Consider the following 22,419-nt stretch of genomic DNA (forward strand, 5'->3'; position numbering starts at 1 on the left):
TCTCCAGGGATCAAGCTTCACACCAGCCCATTTCAGAGATGAGAACACTGAGGATAGAGCACACTTACAGAGCTGTCAAACAGTGTGTAAAGCCCAGCCCAGAGCCGGCCACTCCTGCCATAGTTCCACCAGCCCGAAGTCCAGTCCCCTCTGCCATGGAGCCTAGGCACTCCAACCTCCAGGTCCTGGGGACACCAGGAGTGGGCTTTTCCCCATCTCCTGTCACCGCCCAGTGGTTCAGCCCACCCTTACCCCGCAGCTCTGCTGTGACCCCATGCAAGTGTCAGTACCAGGAGGACCGAGCAATTACATTCCACCTCTGAATTTCTTCTATTTTCAAAGTGTTCTACACTAATTAGTGCTGTTAGCTCTAAGGATTAGTAGCCTCTCTAACAAGACACACGACATTAAGTGACTTACCTAATTATGTAAAACACAGGGATGGGAGAAGGGAAGGCAGGCTTCCCTCGGGCAGGGCTCGGGCCTTCACTGCCCACTGCCGTTCCCACCCGGCTTCTGTTCTCTGGGCTTTCCAGAGATGGAGACAGATGGTGTGGTGTGCCTACCTCTGCATAGGGGTGAGTGTGCCCACCTCAGGGTCCTCCTCAGTTCATCCTCCCTGCAAGGGTCAAAGGGGGGGTGGCAATATTATGTGGCTCAAGGAACTGCCCAGAAACAGAATGTGCTCCAGAGTGGTGAGCTGGAGGAGGGTACAGGGGGTACAGGTTCAAAGGGTCCCCTCAGGTGTAAGTGTGGGTTGGTCCTATATCTTTTGTCCAAGGGGTGCAGAGCTGAAGACAGCCATGTGTTGTTCTCTGATTGCTCACCATCTGAGACCAAAAACAAAAAACAAACAAACAAAAAATTGCACATGTCCTGCACTCATGGCTCAGTTCTGCCTGGCTCACCATTAGCTGCTGGCTCCCTGGTGGCCTCCTGCAGGGCTTACACCAATTTTGTTCTCCTTGGCTCCCTCTAACATTTATTTATTTATTTATGGTGTGTGTCTGTGTAGGTGTGTGTGTGTGTGTGTGTGTGTGTGTGTGTGTGTGTGTGTAGGTGTGTGAATGGAGGTCACAGGGCAACCTGTAGTGGGAGTGAGTTCTTCGTCTCACCAGAGTTCTGGGGATCAAGCTCAGGTTGCCAGGCTTGGTGGCACGTACCTTTCCCTGCTGGCTATCTCTCCAGCTCCCGCTCTTTCTAAAGGCATCGGCTCCTGTTCCTCACAGCTCCATCTGTCTTATTCTGCTCCCACAGGCACAGCTCAGGTCCCACCTCCTCCAGAAAGCCTCTCTTGATTTTCCAGTTGACCTCCCCGGCCCCGCCCCACCACGGGCAAGTCTGTGCCTACCAGGAAACTCAAGACGCTGAATTTTTATTGCTACTGGGGTGTGCCTCTAATCTGGGGTGTGGCTTCTGTACACTGTGCCCCTGTCCTCACGGGGTTGCTCCTATCATTTGACAGACACATAGAGGGGAAGGCCTGACAAAGTGGGTGACTGCAATCCCCAATCGGGAGTCCTCCAGCACATCAGTCAGAGTGCTGGGGGTTTCATGATTCTAAACACTCCTGTTGAAGAAACTTAGTTTATACGGCTAAGAAGAATGAAGAAAGTAAAATTCACAGTATCCTTATGCCAAGATAATCCTTATAGCAGGGTTCTTCATATATGGATCTTTTTAAAAGAAATTTTAAGGTTTTAAAAGAAATTGCATGATATATACATAATACATATATACACATATTATCTTTAAATATATATTTATATACATAAAGCTTAAGGTATATTTTTATATGTATCTATATAAATACATATACTTTTTAAAATATACTATATATAATCTTTAAAATTAATCATGAATTATGTTTTCAAAGTGAATATACTTATTTTCTTTATTTTTGTGTATGATGCACATGTCTGTGTGTGTGTGAGAACAGGCACGCAAGTATCATGGCGCACATGTGGAAACCAGAGAACAGGTGTTAATACTTTTCCTGGACTTTGAGGCAGTGTTGTTGTTCGCCACTGAATGACAGGCTAGTTGGCCTGGAAGTTTCTCAAGGGATTATCTGTTTCCTCTTTCACCACGGAGCTCTGGAACTGCAGACAGGAGTTACCCCATCAGGCTATATGTGAGTGCCGGGATTTGAACTCAGATCTTCAGGCTTGCACTGAGCCATCTCCCCAGCTTATTTTATTTGATATAAACACAGCCATAAGTGAGTCAAAACACACTGGGAAATAATCTGATACACACACACACACACACACACACACACACACACACACACACACACACTTCCAAAGCAAAGCCAATTCTAACTTTCCCTACTAAGATACCTTTGTATAAAAAAGTTGATAAATTCTTTTCCATGCTTCTACGTCTGTGTGTAACGTGTAATTAAACCTTCGTTTTGCAGAACAGCACTGGCCATGTGGTGGCCTCACCACACACCTTTATCACTCAACAGCTCTGCCTGGCTGTGACCTACGTGTGTGTGTGGATCCACTTTTCCTTAGTTGCACATCCATGTCAGGAGGAACGTGGCCGGCGCACGTCCACAGCACACTTACTGTTTCCTGAGAGCTGCTGTCACATGTGATGGGGCCACAGATCGTCTCGTAATGGCAGTGTCACAGGCTCATGCAAGTGTTTCTGTATTAACGTCGCGTGTTGTGTGTCTGTGGTATGTTATGTACGTGTGCGGTGTGCGCATGTGCGGAGGGGCTTGTGACCCCTGTGTACTCAAGTGGCAGCCAAGGCAGGACATCGGGCTCTTTCCTGTAACAGTCTCCACCTTGCTCTGAGACAGGATCTCTCTCACTGAACTGGAAACTTGCTGTTTGGGTGAGGCTGGCCGGCCAGTGAGCCCTCAGGATCATGCCTGTCTCTGGGTGACAGCCATGCACGACATGCATGCTGCTGGGGTCCAAACTCACATCCTCATTCTCACACAGCAGGTGCTTTTACCACCTCACCTCTCCAGCCCCAGCAAGGGCCTTGAAAAAGGAATTACTCCAGGGTGGTTGACTCTCGAATACCGTCACTATCTCCACTGATGCTGCAAATATGAAAACTAGGCATGATTTATATTTAAACCCTCACTGCAACAAAATATCGCCTGCTGCTTTAACCCAATATGATGACAGAACAGGAGGGTCTCTCTCCCAGGATCACTCCAGGTATCCACTGTCCACCTAGTTCCCCTGCTCCTTCCAGAGGCTTCAGAGGACCGTGTGGCACCTTTGCTGGTGACTGCCCTGTTCTTCACTGACGTTTTAGACACTCAACCTTTCAAAAAAAAAATTAAATGGTTTAGTGTATGTGTGTGCACATGCGTGCATGCACATCTGCACACACACACACACACACACACACACACACACACACACACACACACACACACACACCATGGCACGTGTGTGAGGTTAGAGGGAAACTTTCAGGAGTCTGTTTTCTCCTTAAATCCTGTACCATTCGAGGATGGGACACAGGTTGTCAGGCCTTTATGCAGGCACCTCTACCCACCAAGATGCTTGACTGGCCTTTTCATTAATTACAGAGCTCTTTGCATATTAAAATTCACTCGGTTAGAAAGGTGGCCCACATTTCCTTGCCAGTACATTCTCTGCCCTCTGCATCCATCCATCTCGCAGGTCAACTGATTGAGACTTTCCCCTAGAGTTCTGGAGCTTCTTTTACCTTCCCAGATACCTCGTGCACACTCAGGGCACAGACATGTTTTCACCTGACGTCATACCAGGCAAAGCATGTTCAGATGTCTGTCGTCACCAAATTGGCGTATTTTCTGAATAGCTTGCCGAGCTGTCCTGACTCTTGGCAACCAGGAACTGAATAAAGTGCTGTGTCTATCACACCCTGAGGTCCCCTATACTGCCAGACGCTCCTGGGACAGCTACACGACTCCTCTCTTGGTTATTTGCCTCTTTTGGATCAGCCCCACATGGCTTCCTTTGTGGTGACTTTAGGATTGGCTTAGTATCATTAATATTAAATTTTTAGCTAGCTGGTTTGAGCAAAGATGTGTTCCCTATGGGAACTGCAGGGCCAGGCCAGGAGTAGTATAGCCTTTTAGAATCCCTGTTTGAAAAAGCATGGCTCACTGTCAGAGTCTCGCTAAAACCTCCTGTGTGCCCTGGTATGGACACATATCTCACATGGTCACTGTGAGCTGTAACACCAGCTACAGGTGTGTTGGACCCAGTTGTGGCCTGACATCCGAGTCCTGGGGAATGCCACAGGTCCATGGACCTCTGTTATTGACCACTTTCAAGCCAGAGTAGGAGAAATGGATTCCTTTTCATCCTGTGGTCATCCATCCAGCAGCTCCTCTCTAGGGCTCCTCTGGTTAGCAGGTTGCTGGAGAGAGAAAGGCAGGAGCATCTTGACATTTGTCCTTCTGGAAGGACTGAACAGATCACTGAGGGTCCCACAGAGAGAGGGCATTTGAACCTGGGCTTGTCCCACTCTAAAGGCTGACTTCTCAGCATCTGATACTTGGTGTGCGCTGGGGGCTGCTCATAGCTCTTGCCTTGTGATACGGCAGTGGCCTGACCAGGGTACACAGCTCACATCTTCCCCACTGTCCCTCAGAGGCAGTAGCAAGAGTGTCCAGGGGCTGCACAAACAGGTTTCAAACAGCAGAAGCAAGTACACTCTTCCATCTCTGGAGTTCAGATTTCTGAAGGGGAGGTGTTGACAGGGCCATGCTCCCCAAGTGCTCCGGGGGCGGAGGCTTTCTGGTCTCAGAGGCTCCTGTGCTCCACATGGGGCTGGCTTGAGGTTGCACTGCTCTCTTCCTCCCTCTGTCCTCCCAACACCTTCTCCCCTGTGTCTGTGTCTCCTCTCTGTGTATCACAGCAACACTTGTCACTGGGTCTAGGGTCTAGTAGGGTGATACAGGCTAGTTTTACTTGTTACCCATGTTTACAGAAGCAGAGTTTATAGGTGGGCTGCTTCTTTAAAGGCCCCTTTCAATCTACTATAGAGGCAAGGCAGGGAGATTCTGGAGCCCACTCAGGATGCCACAGCTAGCAACATGGATAAGTTAGCTTCTGATGACCACTCACCACCGGGCATTGGTCTGTTCTTTTTCCCCACGGCAGGCCACAGACCCTCAACAAGCGAAATCTCTGAAGACATAAACTCTTGTGTCCCTCTGACCACCAAGATTTAGAGGCCACAGTGGTCCCTGTGGTCTGAACGTTCAAAGCTTGCAGAGTGAGTATAGCTGGAGTTCTGGGGTTCCATCCTGGCAAGTAAGGTCGGAAGAATGGGACCCAGAGGCAGAATTGTGTGGACTTAAGAGTCCTGACAGCCTCAAGCCCAGCACAGACGCTTCCATCTTTGGCTGATGAAAATCTGCTCATCTACATCTGAGACCAATTTACTGGAAAGAACAGAATGCCTGTCACACTGCTTCTTTGCACAGAAGTGGAATGTTCACATGGAAGAGTACAGACAGCTACATACCTCTTGGTGTTGTAATATTTAGATGTGTCATTCTGCATCTTAAGGAAGCAGTACCTTTAGATAAATGAGTGTTCTCAGCTAGTCCCCAGCCTGGAAACATGAGAATGCAGCCTCCCTCCTGCAGTGAGCAGTCCTGCCCACATGGCTTCCTCAATGACACGCTCAAGTTCAACACCGAGGTGGCTGCCAGACATGTGTCTCATGCCTTTTCTTTTCAGTTACTGAGCTCCGTGTGTTTGTATGCTCAGGAACTTGGCTCTGCCTGGCCTTTGGGTTTAGAATCCAAATGTGGAACCAGACAATCACACACACTCACACACCCACAAACCTTGAACTCTGTGCACACAGCTCACATGCCTACTCTGGAGGGTGACTGGGGCTGCGCTCCTCTGTGGGTCAACCTCCAGGGAAGGGCTACACTTCCTACCTGCCTGGTTATTCAGGTCCATTGGCATAGGTGGAATGCCAGGATTTGGTGTGAAGTCTCATGAGAAAGGACACTGGAGCTTTCCCTTCAGGAGAGAGGGTGTGACTTAATGGTGGCTGCAACACTCGGTTTCTCAATGTTATTGATAGATCCAACCTTGTTTTGTACTAGATACAACTCAATTTCCTCATACAGTGATGCAGTTTATTTCAAAAGGATGACAAACCTTTGAGCTGGTCACTTCATTATCTTTAAGTTGCAGAACACAGGCTGTTTGCACACCCCCATCTCCCCTGCTGTCCACCATTGCCCGTGGGCCACAGGCACTGCACTGGCACCTGCCAGGGATGGTGTGTGTGTGTGGTCACTTCTAGACCGCCTCCTGTAAGCCCAGGTCATAAAGCCCCCTGTCAGGACGGTGTTAGCTGGAAGAGGTTTGCATCCATTTTCTGAGAACAGCACAGAATTCTGAAGTGAAGTGCCACCGAAGGCAGGAGGGTTCTGTCTTCCACAGGCAAAAGCTTCCCCTTTAAGAGTGCAGGGGCCGAGGAAGAGAAGCTACCTCTGAGCTGCCCAACCTCATTGTCTCTCCACGTGTTCAGATACACTGAAACGAATGGATCTGCAGCTGTGTTGCAAGTTCAGAGGTTTCATCCACATCGATGGCTGGCTTTGAAGCTGCTAGTAACCTGCGACTTTGCCCTATTCACTAGTCAGGTAGATATCCCACTCTCCCTTAAGGTATCGGCACAAGGCAGGGATCCCCCTCCTAAGTGCTCTCAGGCCAGCAACTCTCATGAGAAGGCATCTGTGAAACTCAGAGGCATCGGTTGGCCTGTGGCTTGGCGTGCTTCTCCGGCTTGGCTGGTGGCCTCCAGAGCTTTCAGGTGGGTGCTGGGGGACCAAGGCTCTTAGGGCAACACAGTACCCCAGTTGGCCACATACAGTGGTAGACCTACCCTGTCCTTGTTGGCTGGAGTGTTCACTGGAATATCTCCTCATTGCACCTTCCAGAAACATGTGGAGAAACAATGAGGTTGGGGGGCACTATCTGAATTCCCTAGGGCACATTCTGGAATCCGTAAACCGGGCTCTCAACAGAAACCATGGCAATGTCAGGAGAAAGAAAAACAATGCAGACCCACAAGAGTTGTTGGTGACCAGTCTCCTAGGCCCTGGGAAGTTTTGACAGTGGAAGGGCACTGTTGTAGGGGTCAAAGTCCCTTGTCCAGGATGGCTCATGGCATGGATCTCTGCCAGCTGCCAGGAAGAGTCTGTTACAACAAGGAGGAGACAAGACTAAAGAACAGGGAAGCTATGCACACACATCACACATCCCAGGATAGAAACCAATCCAGAAACTGTCAAGGAGGCAGAATTCCTTCAAGGAGCTTCTATAGCTTCTATAGCCCCCAGTGGGTCTGCTGTCATGCACACACATGTCAGGTCAATTCAAGCCACAGATACGCTGAGAAAACCAGAGGCATCTTCCTGAGATACTTGAGTGAGTTTCATTCTGTTTCTGTGATGAAACACTGACCCAAAGCCACTTAGAGGAGGAAAGGGGTAATTTAGCTTACAGGTCATGGTCCATGGTTGGGAAAAGTCAAGGCAGGGACTCAAACAGGAACTTGAAGCAGAAATCATGGAAGAGCTGCTTTCTGCATCACTGACCCCCAGACCTGTGCTTAGCTAGCTTCCTAATACAATTCAGTACCCTCTGCCTAAGGATGGTGCTGCCCATAGTGGGCTTGGACCCTCTTCCATCAATTAACAATCAAGACGGTCCCCAAAAAGACATGCCCACAGGCCAGTCTAATCTGGGTAATCTCTGAGTTGAGCCTCAGGTGACTCTCGGTGGTGTCAAATTGACAGTTAAAGCTAACTAGGATAGGAACTCCCCAAGGAGAACTTGCTGTCCTAGGTAGATGATTTGTCTGTAGTCTGGACTTTAGCTTAAAAGCATCCTTTTCAACAATGTCTTGATACAACTGTAACCCCCTAAGAGAGCATGTCCTTAAAGCTCACACCTCAGAAGCTAGCTGTCCAGAGCTTTGGATGCTGCATTACTTACAGGCAATCTCTTCAAAGACACACTCATCTTCAGATGAAAATGAACAGACATCTTTTCTGCCAAGGAAGAGCTCATTTGTGGAGGAGCACAGAATGTTTCACCTGCCTGTCTTCCTCCACCAGATCCCTCCTGTCCAGATCCCATCAGCTGCTTAAAGCTGGAGCCCTCAATTGGGATGCTTTGTGGTTCCTGTTGCTCCAGGAAGAGAGCAGTGACTGTGGGCAGTGCACGGATACCACTCCTCCCTCTCGCCAGCATTTTCTCTCAGTGTGTTGGGCGGCAGTGGGTCAGGGAGCAAGAAGGTTACTGGGTATGGACCCAGGTCCTCATGTGTCTGTGTAGTACTGGGCATGAAGCCCAGGGCCTTCTGATGGTTTGGAAAGTGCTTGACCACTCTCCAATATTCTCAGTCTTCCTACTAGTTCATTTTGACATAGTTGGGTTTCCAAGGCTGGCCATGAACTTACTTTGTAGCCCAGGTAAGCCTTGAACTTGTGATTCCTCTGCCTCAGTCTCCAGAGTACACAGAATTACCAGCTTTTATCACCGCAAATGGCTTCACCAATTTTCTTTCTCTTAAAAAAAATGTACTTGTTTATTGTACATGCATGATGTGTGTAAATGTGGGTGGTACCCATGTGCAGGTGAGGATAGCTTTCGGGAGTCAGTTCTCTCCTTCCACTTGAGTTCTGGGGAACAATCTCAGACCATCAGGCTTGAGAAGCAGGTGTTTTACTCTCTGAGACCTTTTGCTAGCCCTTACCCAGTGTTCTTTGGAAAAATGAAGGTTCTCCCTTCTTTCCCTTCCCCTAGATTACGCACACAGAATGACAAACTACGTGCACAGTCATACTTACAGGCATGGTCGGTTAGGCATGAAGAAGGCAAAATTGCCCGTAGAGATGGCCATTAGCAACAGACACAACCACTGGAATCTCAAAGCCTTATTCGGTGTACATGATCAGAAGTCCACTCGACACCATCCTGCACTGTCTTCTCCCACTTACCACTCTGTAGGATGGGCCCCTTCCTGTGACACTGGGAAGAGCCAGTTAGCCACACAGCATCCCTCCTATTATTCCAGGTAGACTCATACCTACTCTCACCGATCGATAACTAGGTTGATTCCAATGGTGTCTGGCTGTGTTTTCTTACGACTGTATTTATGGCTGCCTTTATCCCTTGTATCCTTGGTATCTCTGATCTCTGGGGATCTTTTGCTGACTCCGGCAATACCTGAGGCATGCTCTGTCATCACAGCCTCACAGACAGGGACACCAAGGACCTTGGTGGGCTACTGGGGTTGAGGATCCTTCCCATCCTTATCACCTAACTATTCTCAGGGAGTCAGAAAGATGGTCCCATCCTCTTAGGAGGATGGGACGGACAGCTTGAGCTTTTGTCCAGAGCCATTACATCAAGGTAAGGTTGCGAGGAGAATGCTCAGCTTACAGAGGTGTTGAAAACAACAGGCTATATGTGGGGTAACCAGCCTCCTAGATCGACACAGACACATGAGGACCTGGGTCCATACCCACTAACCCTTCTTGCTCCCTGACCCCCTGCCGCCCAACACACTAAGAGAAAATGCTGGCGAGAGGGAGGAGTGGTATCCGTGCACTGCCCACAGTTTCTGTGGACTTGGGGAAGGTATGTCTGCCCCTGGCTCCAGAGAAAAATGAAGCCTGCTGAGGATCCACTGGAGTGGCATTAGTAAGATCTGCCTAACTATGGTACAGGACCCCCAAAGGACTGTCCCACCTGCTGGAGTGGCACTCTATACATGCCATGCAGAGCCTGTGGGGCTGCTCTGGTCCAGGATCCCACAGCCAGGTAAGACGTCCAGATGGGGTCAGTGGTATGCACTCCCAGCCCATAGCCTGTCTCTAAGAATTGACTACAGAACATTCCAGGGATGGCGTGAAGGGATGGATCTCCTCCATCCACTTCCACCCACTCCCCTGATCTGAGGCTCCTTCAAGGAGCCTTGATGCATTGGGTGGAGTCCACAGTTCAGCTATTTCCCAGGGTCCTACCTGAGGGGCGGGACTCTAGTCAGATCTCTGTCCCTGCCACCAAAGGTCACCATATAAAATCTGTGGTACACAGTAGCTGCCTCTATTCCAGAAAGTCTTTTCCTTACTGGCCCAACATGGTGGAACAAGAAAGGTTACTTCAGTGAGAATCCTCATGTCCTGGCAACTGGGAAGGGGCCATCTTAGGGACAACTGCTTAGACCAGGCAAGTGGGTGTTAAGTGAGGGGCTGGCTGCTCAGCCTCATGTACTAGCATGGGCTGACCTTGAACTACAGGACGGAGGGGCTTCAGAGCCACCTTTGCTGACAGGATTCCCACGAGCCTTGCTAGCCTGGTGGGATGGTCTGGATGCAGAAATGTTCTTTGTCTCTTAGAAATTGGGCGTGAAGGCCTTGACAATGGTCTCATCCCCTTTGGGGACCTTCACTCTGATAGGCTAGACCCCAGCTCCTTACAGAGGCCCAAGAATGGGAGATTCTAAGGCCAAGTTCCACTAGGAGGGTCTCCTGATAGACTCCACTGTGAGTCAGTCCACATGCCTCCCATCTCCTCCATAGCCTATGAAAATCTCACACATGCACCGTAACCATGACAATCAAAACATGAAAGCAGTACTTCCACGGTGTCACACAGCACTGAGCATTTGGACACTGACATCCTCTCCAGCTGGGTTCCTCCTCATTTAAGTCAACACACTGACCTGGAGGCACATATACCTCATGCTGCAAAGCAGGGAGACTTGGGCTGCAGTCTCCTGTGTGCACAAGGAGAGAGACACTATTCCCAACCTCGTCCGAGTCTCTTGGAGCGTCACATATGTCACGCAGGGTCAGCTTTGACACTCCATGGGACTGGCTAGGAGCCGCTGTCACTCAGCACCTCCAGCTACATCATTCCTTTCCTGGGCCACTGAATCAGAGATCACAGCGATGAAAATGTGGAGGCTCCGCTCTGTGTCCTCAGTGAAAAGAGGTTCCCTGTGAGGCCCACCACCACCCTAGTCCACAAAATGTGCCTCCCGCACATGGCATGGGGCTTCAATAACCCAGAAGTTGGCAGCCTGAAAATGAGTGTTTAATAGGAGAGTTCGCTTTCTTCTTTTAAAGGCTCCTACCAGCATCAGCACCATACTGTACAGGATCGATCTTAATTACCGTCCATGTGGAATTTTTTTCTTGGGGCTCTCTTCAGTGAAAAAAACATTAATGAGAAACTTTAAAGGCTTGTTAACAGTGTCCTCTCATCAATCAGGGGCTCTGTCAGCCTGGGTCCTGCTGTCAATTTGCACCTCACGGCCCAGCATCCACTTCCTACTTCCTCATCCACTCTGGCCCCCAATCCCACCACAGACCCTTGTTGGAGAGGCCCCGTGTGATGGAGGCCAGGCGCTCTCCATCTGTCAGCAGCTGGAGCCATGGGGTCCTGGGATGCAGAGGCCCCCGGATGCCCGCCCTTGGTCACCTGGAGCCATGTCAGAACCTACAGTTTCTCTGGGCTCTTGCCTTGGCTTTTGGCACTTCCTCTTTGTTTCAGACAGACAGACAGACAATGGCACAGAAAAGGAGCCTTTTTACAGAATCTCATTTAATTTTATCGAATTGTTCAAGTGAAATTGCCAGGGATCTTAATTCTTTAATTTTTTTTCCTTTTTCCTTTTTTTTGGTTGCTGTTTTGGAACATCTCCCTATGTATTCCTCCCTAGCCTGAAACTTGCTAGGTAGCCAAGGCTGGCCTCCAGTCCTCCTGCTTCTGCCTCACAAGGGTTTTTTTTTTTTTTAAATTATATGTAAGACATAGATCTTCCTATGCAGCCTGGGCTGGCCTTCAAATCACCATCCTCCTGCCTCCGCCTCTCCAACAGCTGCAACTACCTCCTGCGTGGCCTTCTGTGCTCTGCTAAGTCTAGATTCTTCAATGCAAACTTTCAGTGTTCACCAAAAGAAAGGACAGACATAGATAGCCTGGAGGAGACCAAAGAAATTTAGCTTCCCACCCAAGGGCCCCCACCTGCCCTCTGTGACGTATTTGTGAGACACAAGCAAACAGGACACACAGGGACCCAGACATCTCCCAACAGGAGGAAGCTGCGCAGGGTTTAGCTTCTTGAATGGACTTCCAGGAAAATTTTCAGAGTAAAATAAAGTCCTTGGCTCCCACAACAGCCAACGTGTCTGTCACTCCAGAGTCCTACCATACAGTGTCTGAACTCAAGGGAGCACTGGGGTCTCTGGAATGCTCTGGAGGGAAAGGAAGGATCCACACAGACTCGGCGGCCATTCCCTGATCACTCTGATAGCATGCAGACCCATAGAGACATTTTGTTCTTGAGGACTAGATCCAGCGTCACAGAGGAATATGTGCAGTGTTTTATCTAGTTGCCAAAGACCCTGAGCTAGTCCGGAGATGGTCCACAACCCTCCACTGTCACTGCCACCACCTGCTTTGAGGCTTTGTCCTGTGTGTGCTCGTCCAGGAAGGCTGTCCTGCAATGCTGAAATCCCAGTATGACTGTATCAGTGTTAGGTACACTAGGCCCCTTATAAAAAGGAGACTTGGGGCAACAGGGTAGTAGTAGGGAGTGGGACCTATGGAAGAGAGAGGTATACTGGACGACATCAAGGAGTATGGATCTCCTAGTCCCTAAGATCATTCCAGAAACTCATCCAGTCACATTTCATGCAAGTCTGTCATCTCCCCCAAAGTACCCACAGTCTTCACCTGTTGCTTTTATAACCTCAAAGAATGACCCCTTTATCCTCTAATGCCTCTTACAGGAACTTGGCTTCCAGACCCAGGACTGCCCTTGCTCCAGGTTGGAGTTTCCCTACTTTGGGCAGGAAATAAGTCAGACTTACATTGTTTCTTCATCACTTGATAGGGCCACAGGACATGAGTTAAGTGGGTGGTGTGTATGTCCTTCATAAAGAAGAAAAACACCTCTTCACTGGGAGAAAATCACCCACTTCCAAGTTTCAGATGACCAAAGGCATCTATCTATCCTGCCGTCCGTGAGGTCTGAGTCTTTGGCCACCCCGGTTTATGGCGGTGGCAAGACGACAGGGTGGCTGGCAGGAGCCTCGGCAACAGCAGCTGACATGCACAGGCCTCGGCGTCAGCATTCAAAGCACAGGAGCGCAGGGCATGGAGGGAGACTCGACAGGTGACAGGGACCTGGGGCCAAGGCCAAAGAACACAGCGTTCTTGTTTCAACATTTCTTTTTATTTGGAAAATATTTTTGTAATTCTTTATGCCTTTCCTTTTCCTCTTATTTTCACAAGCTGCGGCTGCAACCCTGAGCCAGAGCGGCTCCAGGCGACCGTGCTGGCGTTTCATGTCAGCCTCTGCAGAGTTTATCCTTGGAGCAGTACACGGTCACTGCAGTGAGTCCTGCTGCTGTCAACGGCTACCTCGGGGCATCTATGAACCTGTTATGACAGCACCGAGGAAACCCTCCGAGAGGAGAGCAGACACGGCTTTCGTACTGCTCCAAGGGCAGGCCCAAACACGCCTGCTCATCATTCCAGGCTACCTGGAGCTGCCAGGTTGCCCTTGTGGCTTTGATGGGGTTGGTGTCCTGGCTGCATGCGGCTGTCCCATGCTGGGGGTTTGGTCGTGGATGTCTGTACAGCCCCAGGCTCCTCTTAGAGCCTGGATCTGTTTGGAAATGTAGAGATCACAAGGAAAGCTCACATTATATAGGCCACCCAGGCACAGGCGGCCTACATACAAGGCACTGGCCTGGTGGCCCACACGGCAGGGTGGAGAACCTGCTCAGAAGCAGTTGAGTTCATCCTGATGCCCACCTTCCAACTCCTCTTTAAGCACAGAGGAGGCTGGGGTCTCCCCAGCACACTGCAGCCACAGTGCCCTCTGTTGGAACACACACATACAAGGCATGAGAGGCTGCAGGGCCCAGGGCGGCTCTTTGAGAAGAATTATGCTCGCTTCAGGAAGAAGACAAAGGCACCATGCAGTGACCGCCTGGTGCTGGAGAGACATCAGTGTGGCATTACCCCGATGCCAGGTATCCCAGCCCCTCCCCCCACGTGTCTTGCTGGCCATGCCAGACAAAGATGATTTTAGGAAATAAGCAGAAAGGGCCCTGGCAAAGCCAGATGGGAGGACGCCAGTGTGCACGCCCAGCCTTATCCTGAAAGTGCACTGGTTACGGGACTCACCACAAGAACAAGACCTACTTTGCTTTGTGATGATGGGTGATGAGCAAGCTCAGAAAGTGTGGCATTCATAATGCCTCTTCACAGAAATACCAGTTAGTGTGGCCAATGTGGGGACATGATAAATTAGAAACCAGGGAGAAAGGCCTGAGGCTTGTCCTCATGGGTGCTAAGGTAGCATGCAGTACCGAGCTCATCAAAGCAAGTTCCTTGAGAGGCTGTGTTTCCATACCGGACGACACGAGTGGTTTCTGCTCTCGGAGAAGCTGCCAGAAAAACCTATCTTTCTGCTACATGGTTGGTGGTTCATTCCTCCAATCACACGCCATTTTAAAGTTTCCTTTCACTTTTTAGGAGTAGTCAATTGTAACATTGGAAGGATGATGTGACTGTAAAGCATCAGAAGGTGCCATATGGCAGATTTGGACAGAGTCTCCAGTGCTGGGGGGGCAGTGTGAGCTAACTACTATGACTGTATATGATCTTGAATGTACAAGATCAACACGGGGTGCTGGGACCTTTACAGGTTCCTGGTCCTTGAGGCTCCCAGGAGGGACCATGTCCCTTCCACCCCACTACCCAAAGCATTCAAAGTCAAGGAAAGCAAAACCAGCTGGAATCTGGAGGTGAACTGAATGCCTAGACAGTCACCAGCCGAGCCAAATTCATGTCCCATGTGCTATTCAGCATTCCAAATCATTTTTGGAAGATGGTACTTTCCTCCCCCTGTCTAATCATTGTAGACCACAGTGCCACAGTGGATGCAAGACACTTTTCCTGGCAGGTATAGAAACAACACACACTCTCGACAAGGTATTTACTTCCCAGCCCGTCCCTCCTCCAGCCAATGAGGGTGGAGTGTTAGGAAGTGAATGGGGCTGCCATCTCCACAGGGTAAACGGCTTGAAGGATGACTTGGGGGTCCTGCTAGGGTGGGGTCAGCTGTGCAGTGTGGATAGTCTGGGGTGGCTAGCTGTTGCCTGCAGGTGTCAGCTGCCTCTCCCTTCATGCCAAGGGGCCCTAAGGCTCACAAGGCCTTTCTCACTCTCACCCCCATTTTAATAGGCATTAAAAATAGAACAATAACCAAATCAGAGAAGGGGACCGACGACATACACAAGGGTGGGTCGTCTGAACTCATTCTGCTGTAAAATGCAGAAACAAGAAAGGGCAGCCACACAGAGTCCCCCAGGACACATCTAGCTCTTTTAATATAGTGGTACCGCCACACAACCGCTTCCGACACCACGTTACATCTATGTGTCACTCAAAGGGTTACTCAATTCAGGCCAGACGGCTTGGAGCTGGTGGAACCACGGGATGGCTTGAGCCGGGTCTCAGTCAGACCCAAGGCCTTGCAGACTGGCTGTCGAGTCGGGATGCCCTCATGGGCCAGAAGCCACTCCTTCACGGTCTGCCCTCCTCCAGAGTAGTTGCCAATGGTGCCGTCGCTGCAAATCACCCTGTGGCAGGGGATGAGGATGGGGACCTGGAAGACAGGAATGTCACTGTCAGTCTGGCTCTAGGCTCAGGTTTCTGTGCTACTGACAAAGCCCTGTTGTGACTGTCCGGCACCACCAGGTAGATCTCCAGTTAGCAGGTGGCTGGCATGGCGGTCATGCTGGTTCCTTCGGTACCCCTGCTTTGCACCCTACAGAGGCCTTGAGGGTATCTTTTGGGGGGATGGAGGAGGAACACCTGCTCTGGGGTATGTGTGGGACATGGGAGTCTTCGTATCAAGGTTTAGGACACCGACACCGGATGGCATCTGAGGAGTGATTTATCGTGCGCACCTCCTCAAGTTAAAACTGCATTTCTGAGTTCTACAAAACTGGCTTTGCCATCAGTGGGCACCCATGTCTACGTCTTCCCCTGGACACACTGCCACTGGCAGCACATCCAGTGGCAGGTGTGATCAGGGGGTCACTGTATCCCAACAAGGCCTATAGACTAGGAAGTCCTTATCAGGGTTGCTGAGGCCTCCCAACTCAGATGGTCTGAGGTACCCAGGCTGCTCTCCAGGCCTTAATGGTGTGAGTAAAACTAAGCATTGCTGGTCTTCTACACTAAAATGATAGGTTTACTCTAAGGGAGGTCCCTTCTTAGTGGAAACACGCCTGTAAGGAGGAGATGACTGTCAGGGGTGCCGAGGATGATGGTGTCCAGACATGTGTATGCTTTGGCTGTGGTGTGTTCTGAGGCATTTGTCTAGTCACCTGCTATTGCAAAATGCCACACCAATCAAAGAATTGGGGAACGCTTCCAGTGAGTTATCAAACATGGGTGTTTCTTCCTATCAACTCTGACAAGCTAAAAAAATAGGGGCCTGTAATCTCATGAGCTCACTGCTAATAACTGGCTCATCATTTCCCATGCCCGGCACCATGCAAACCTGTAGACATCTTCATTGGGTTCCAAAAGATCTGGATGCCAGGTGCTCATGCGGGCTTGGCTCTAGGGCAATGCTCATACCAAAGGGACTCTGATTCTCAACTTGTAACTTCAAGGCTATGACCTTGCCCAGGCTGCATTCTTCGATCTCCAGTCATTAGGATGAGGGAATGCCTGTCTCTGCAGAGGGAGTATGTTTACTTCAGCAGTGGTCCACAGGGGACTGACAAATGTCTACTTAGGTCACTAAGAAGGTGGCTGGTCTACGTGGACTGAGGCTCCATGGTCCATCATCTACAGGCTGGCCAGCTATTGAGGCTCTTCCTCTGATTTGTGGATACAGATACTTCTGGCCTCATCTGCCTCTATTTTGTAGGGGAGGAAGGGCTGAGAGCAGCCAGCGTGTCTGCAGAGAGGGAAGGGCTGAGAACAGCCAGTGTGTCTGCAGAAGGTTTTTGCTTGTACTCTGGATTCCATCTGAGGTCAATGTGTAGCCAGAGATGGCAGGGCTGGTGATGGGATCAATGCAAAGACATCAAGGCTGTGCCATCTCGTCCAATCTTGCTTTCTTTCCAATAAAGAAATATATTGGTGTCCCCATACCTTCATACCTCACTGGTTCAGAGCATGGGTAGAAAAAAGATGGACATCACCTGAGAAATGCACAGTGGCTGGAGTCACAAGTGGACCCCCCCCCCCCCCCCCCGCCCCGGCCAACTTCTCTCCCTGGGCAACTGTGTAAACAGTATGACTCCACTCAGCCTGCCAAGGATGGCTACACACCTGCCCTGTCAAGGGGCATGCCTTATGTGCCTGCTGTAGAGAATGCTGTGGATTCAACGGATATTCTTGCATTGGAATCCTAACAAGTAGTTTCCAAGAGAGCTTTAGCCAGAGGGATAAGGGAGGGTTCACACAGCCACCATGGCTCCAGCAGCCCACAGAGCTTACTATGACCAGGGCCCAGGGAACACATGTAGTGATACACCTACAGTGGTTGCTGTTGGGAGATGGCCACTGTTACTGAACACAGCCTGAATTCTGGGCATCTGCTTCAGTTAGCTCTGGAGGTTCAGGGCTCATTCTGGAAAGTTCTGAGATGCTCTGACACAGGAAAATGTAGACAGCAGTTGTGCAAGTCTGAGGTTATCTCAGGTACACGCACAGGCTTTGCTCTGGGTGTTCTGCTGTGGTGAGACCCAGCCATTCCTGCAGGGCTTCAGTGGGAGGACTACCGATGTGCTGCTGGGTACCACCCACATCTCATCCCTCTTCTTCCCTCCTTTCCCTGTGGCCCATCAATCTCTATCCCTGACACACCCTTTCCCTTTCTATCTACCATGGTAAGTGAATGGGACACAGTGGCCAGCTTCTGGTCAGCTGACTGTCTAGAGGAAGCTGCCCGAAATAGGCATCTAAAATACTGAGCTCTGTATCTCAGAACCTGTGTACTACTGTGCTGTTTCCTCATTACATAGAGTCACCATATGGACAGCCCTGGTGGTCACCACCATGCCCTCAGCCACACGGTTCACCTGCAGAGCTGTGTGTGTTCCTTGATGGGGTGTACACACATGATCCAGCAGATGGGGTCATTCTCACCCTCACCTCTGATATGGCACTTTTCATGCCTAATGCCAAGCTTCCTATGTAGGCCCAGAAGCCCTCCAACACCCCAGGCCAAGGGTGCCAAACTCACGTTAAGTGCACCTGGCTAATAAGAGGCAAAGCAGAGGTTCTAGCCAGCAGGAGTCTGGATCTGCCTGTCATCCTGATGGCTCTGCACACACTGCCTTTCTTGAAGAGTGACTGACAGGGCCATGGTGGGACTCTGGACCTGTGGACCACTGCCGTTTCACAACAAAGCTTAGGAAATGGGGACACACTTTCCAATACCTCACAGACCTTATCCTGCTTTGACTCCCATGGCTACCATGATGACATGTACAGAGGTGGTCTATGAGTAGTTTTAAGGACTACTGGCATGACGATCAGGTGAGAGAGAGCTGACCATGCACACAGGAGCAGCATGGGGTGAGAAGTGGAATTCCAGGTGTATGTGGATGACAGCATCTGACCTTGACCATGAAAGGAGCTATGGAAGGTGTTGAGAATGGAACATTACTGTGACTGATCTATCTATCTATCTATCTATCTATCTATCTATCTATCTATCTATCTATCATCAAATACGATAGTGAGTGACAATCAGAAGACTGTGAGATGATGCCAAGCCTTAGCTTTGGCTGATGCAGGCATGCTACTCAATCCAGCCTTGCTGACATTTAGATGCATATTCCACCATTCTACTTGATATGAGATCTGACCTCCTAGCTTTGACTTGTATTCTTCCCTCTCAAGGGATTATGGGATCACAAAAGGGAGTGCCATACACATCTCTCTCTGTTTCTTTCTATGGATCCAGGCAGAGTTGAGGGGCTGCTGGCACAGAGTGCCTTGTGGACTTGTGACTTACTCACTCTAAAGCAGGTCACCTTTAGAAAAGGACCCTGCTTCATGTCAGGCCAGCAGTAGGTATTTACTGGGGCTCCAGTAAGATTTACTGGGGTTCCATGGCCATATTGGAAGGACCCGTATCATGGTGGTCCTCTTCTTGACGGCTCCTGCTGCATGCAATGTGACTGCTATCGATACTCAAAGAGCCCATGGTATTACAGCTTCATTGAAATCTTCATGCTGTGAAATCTAATTTGTCCAATACCCGGATCCATCACTCACGCAAGCCCTTTCTCAACTGCTATAAAACTTCCAAACCCATAGATTGTCTCCAACAAAAATAACATGAAGGGGCCTTGCAATCGATAATGGAATCCCTCTGATTCTGGAACTGGCTGAATATTTTTTCCAACTTTGCCTTTGTTCTTCTGGGCAGAGGCCACAAGGGAGAAAGCTTGTTTTCACTCGCAGCCTCATCAATACCTAAATCCTGGTGAACAAGTGACACCGAGAAGTTGTAATCAATAGCTCCCGGTGCGTTTTTTTCTTCTGGTCAAATGGTTCAGCTCCACTGACAACCCTGACACTCAGAACATGATGCTAAATCTTTATCAACAGCCATCTGGGTGAATGGCAGAACAGGACTCGGGGGTCATCGGTGCTCATGGCAATCTGCGAATAAACTAACTCCTCAGGAATGTGTTTGTTTAGAAAAAGGTGGGAAACTCCCTGAGCTTGTATTGATCGCCTCTGAACTACATTTAGCAAATTGTGTCTGAGGATGTGGCAGAAGGGGGTTTTGTGTGTGTGTGTGTGAGTGTGTGTGTGTGTGTGAAGAGTCTTCAGGGCCAGGCATCTCTTATTCAGGGTAATGTGGCACCTTCCAGAGGCTGCCCTGTTTCCTGGCAAGGCCAGTGAGTCCCACTTGGGGAAATTGGGAGAAGTTGAGTTCCAGGATGCAAAACCTATCTCTTATTCTTGAGGTGGATAACCCAGCAATGGCCAGTTATGAGACCTCAAAAGCCATATTCAGAGCCAGGCGTGGCACATACCCCTTTAATCTTAACACTTGGGAGGCAGAGGCAGGAGGATTTCTCTGAGTTCGAGGACAGCCTGGTCTACATGGTGAGTTCCAGGACTGCCAAGGCTACACGGAGAAACCCCTTCTCAAACAACTACTACTACCCATCAAAGGAGGCTCAGACTCTTGGATTCATCAATGTCCCCTCCAGATAGGGTACACTTCTGATCAGGTGGCATTTTTCTGTCATGTTGGAGACGTGCACGCTCTATCAACATGCCAGCACATCTATACTGGCACAGGGGAAGCTGCTTGGGACATTCAGGGAGCCTGGCAGGAGTGTGGGTTTTCCCTGAAGATGGTGTGGGTAGCATGCCTTCTTGCCCATACAAGGCCCACAGGCATGCAGGGCCTTAGTCTGGCCCTTGGCTGTTCTGGGGGAGCCAAAACACCTAGTACAACGTGGGACTACATCTCTAAAAGCATGCCCTTCTTGTGGGCTGGGAACCTGGCGCTCAATAAACTGACAGATTTGCAGGAAGGACATAAATAAATGTTGATGAATACTGGAGCCATTCCCTGGGGAGCTGACACCTAAGGACAGTAGACATCTATGCTGCAAGGTGTCACATCTTCTAGGCTCACCACATCCCAGAGACCCAGGGAGATGGGGTTGTACTATTTCACCAAAACCTCAGGAGGCTGGTGACAGATGGGCAGGCCTCTTGTCTTCAGGATGGACAGCTGTCTTTCCAGGGTATGGAAGAATGTTGCCACTCAACGGGCACCCAGGATGGGGACCATCCAGCGGGGAGTGAACGAATACACACGCTGCCTTCTTGTCTGCTCGTCCCTCTCCAGGCTTCTTCCTCTCCGGTAGGGGCTGCTATGACAAAGGCTCATATGCCTGGGACACAAGGGTCCCTCTCTCAGGAGCTGCCCCCCTCCCCAGCCACATAGGTGGCCTCTGAAATACATTTATTCACAGGACACCTGGCTCCCAAAGTGGTTCGAGGCCCAGCAAGGGCGGGTATCCATCCAGCCTGCTGCCCATCTGCGGAACTTACTGGATTGCTTCTCATCGCTCCTCCTACTGCGCGAGCCGCTTTGGGGTTGCCTGCCAGGGCTGCTAATTGCTGGTAAGAAACCATTTCTCCGAATTTCACAACCTTCAGCAGCTTCCATAACACCTGTCTGGTGAATGAATCTGAAAGAAAGAAAACAGAATGACGTGATTTGGACAAACGGCTCCGGCAGCTCAGATATAAATAGCTGCCAGTCCCCCAGCAGAAAATGCAATGGCACAAATAGAGGTGTTATACTCAATTAAAACACAGCCTTCCACATGGCACCCTGTCACGGTGGCGCAGGCAAGGAGAACCGAGAGTGAATCAGGCACCAAGCAGGTGGGCCTCGGAAGGCTTCCCACATCTTTAATTTCCGTCCGCCCTCCTCACGTTCCGGGTGGAGCTGTGTGGGATGCTCTTTCTGTGAACAGGCAGGCAAGCATTTGCACACAGTTCAATTAGCAAGCGCAGGAGCCCCTGCTGGCCCACCTACGTGGAAGTCCTTTGGACTGCTGGTTCATTTCCAACTTCAGGTGAGATGCAGGAAGAGGACATCTCCAGGGAGGGGAGGGGGCCCTTCTCTCGCTGTCCACACCCAGCAGCCAGCAGGACTAACCCCAGTGCTTTTCTGAATGCCAGATGCCTCCACCAGTATGCCCAGGTTGGGGGGGGGGGTGACCCTGGCTGCAGGCAGCTGCAGGCATCTTGATTGAACAGTGCTGCGAAAATAAAGCATCTTTCCCCATGTTCTCTGACTAGCCGCATCAAGCAGCATGCATTTTGTGTGCTGCAGCAGAATGACTAGGGTGAGGCCAGGCCATCCTCTCCCTTGATGCCTCTGGGTTTTGGAATCACTCCCAGCAATGGTCCTTGAGTATGGCAGTCGCCCAGGCACAAGGAGGTGTCTGGTGTGAATCTGTTCCTATTGTCTTCCAGAAGGGGACACACAGGCTAGGGAGCGGGGAGGCCAAGCCACATCCTCCATCCCTGGGGCTCCAACACTTGGGAGCAGGAGTTCCTGAGGGGAACAACAGAGAGGAGGGCTCCACGGGCAGGAATGACATCAGGGAGTGTGTCCTCCACGGTGCTGGCCACATTTGGTGCCAAGCTGGCAGAGTGTGTTTTGGTCCTTAAAGGAAACACACCCTTACATACACATTAAATAATAAAAATCACTTCTTAACGGAAAGGAATGATAATCACTTCACTTGAAAAAAAAAAAACCCTGTTTAGTCTTTATTATAACATTAAGCAAATTAAACATCAGCATAAT

General features: G+C 50.1%; 1 protein-coding gene across 1 annotated transcript in view; it reads right to left on the bottom strand.

The window, feature by feature from the left end:
• Positions 1 to 15,396: 15,396 nt before the first annotated feature.
• Mgmt (O-6-methylguanine-DNA methyltransferase) overlaps positions 15,397 to 22,419 on the bottom strand; it is a 249,046-nt gene continuing 242,023 nt past the window's right edge. Inside the window, exons 4-5 of the mRNA XM_052762319.1 lie at positions 21,147 to 21,286; positions 15,397 to 15,699 (exon numbers count right to left, since the gene is read on the bottom strand). Of these exons, the coding sequence (XP_052618279.1) occupies positions 15,490 to 15,699; positions 21,147 to 21,286 (350 nt within the window). The 3' untranslated portion in view covers positions 15,397 to 15,489. The remainder of the gene's footprint in view (positions 15,700 to 21,146; positions 21,287 to 22,419) is intronic.

This window comes from Peromyscus californicus, unplaced genomic scaffold (assembly GCF_007827085.1).
Source record: "Peromyscus californicus insignis strain IS unplaced genomic scaffold, ASM782708v3 Scaffold_4__1_contigs__length_199733344, whole genome shotgun sequence".
Taxonomy (NCBI): Eukaryota; Metazoa; Chordata; class Mammalia; order Rodentia; family Cricetidae; genus Peromyscus; species Peromyscus californicus.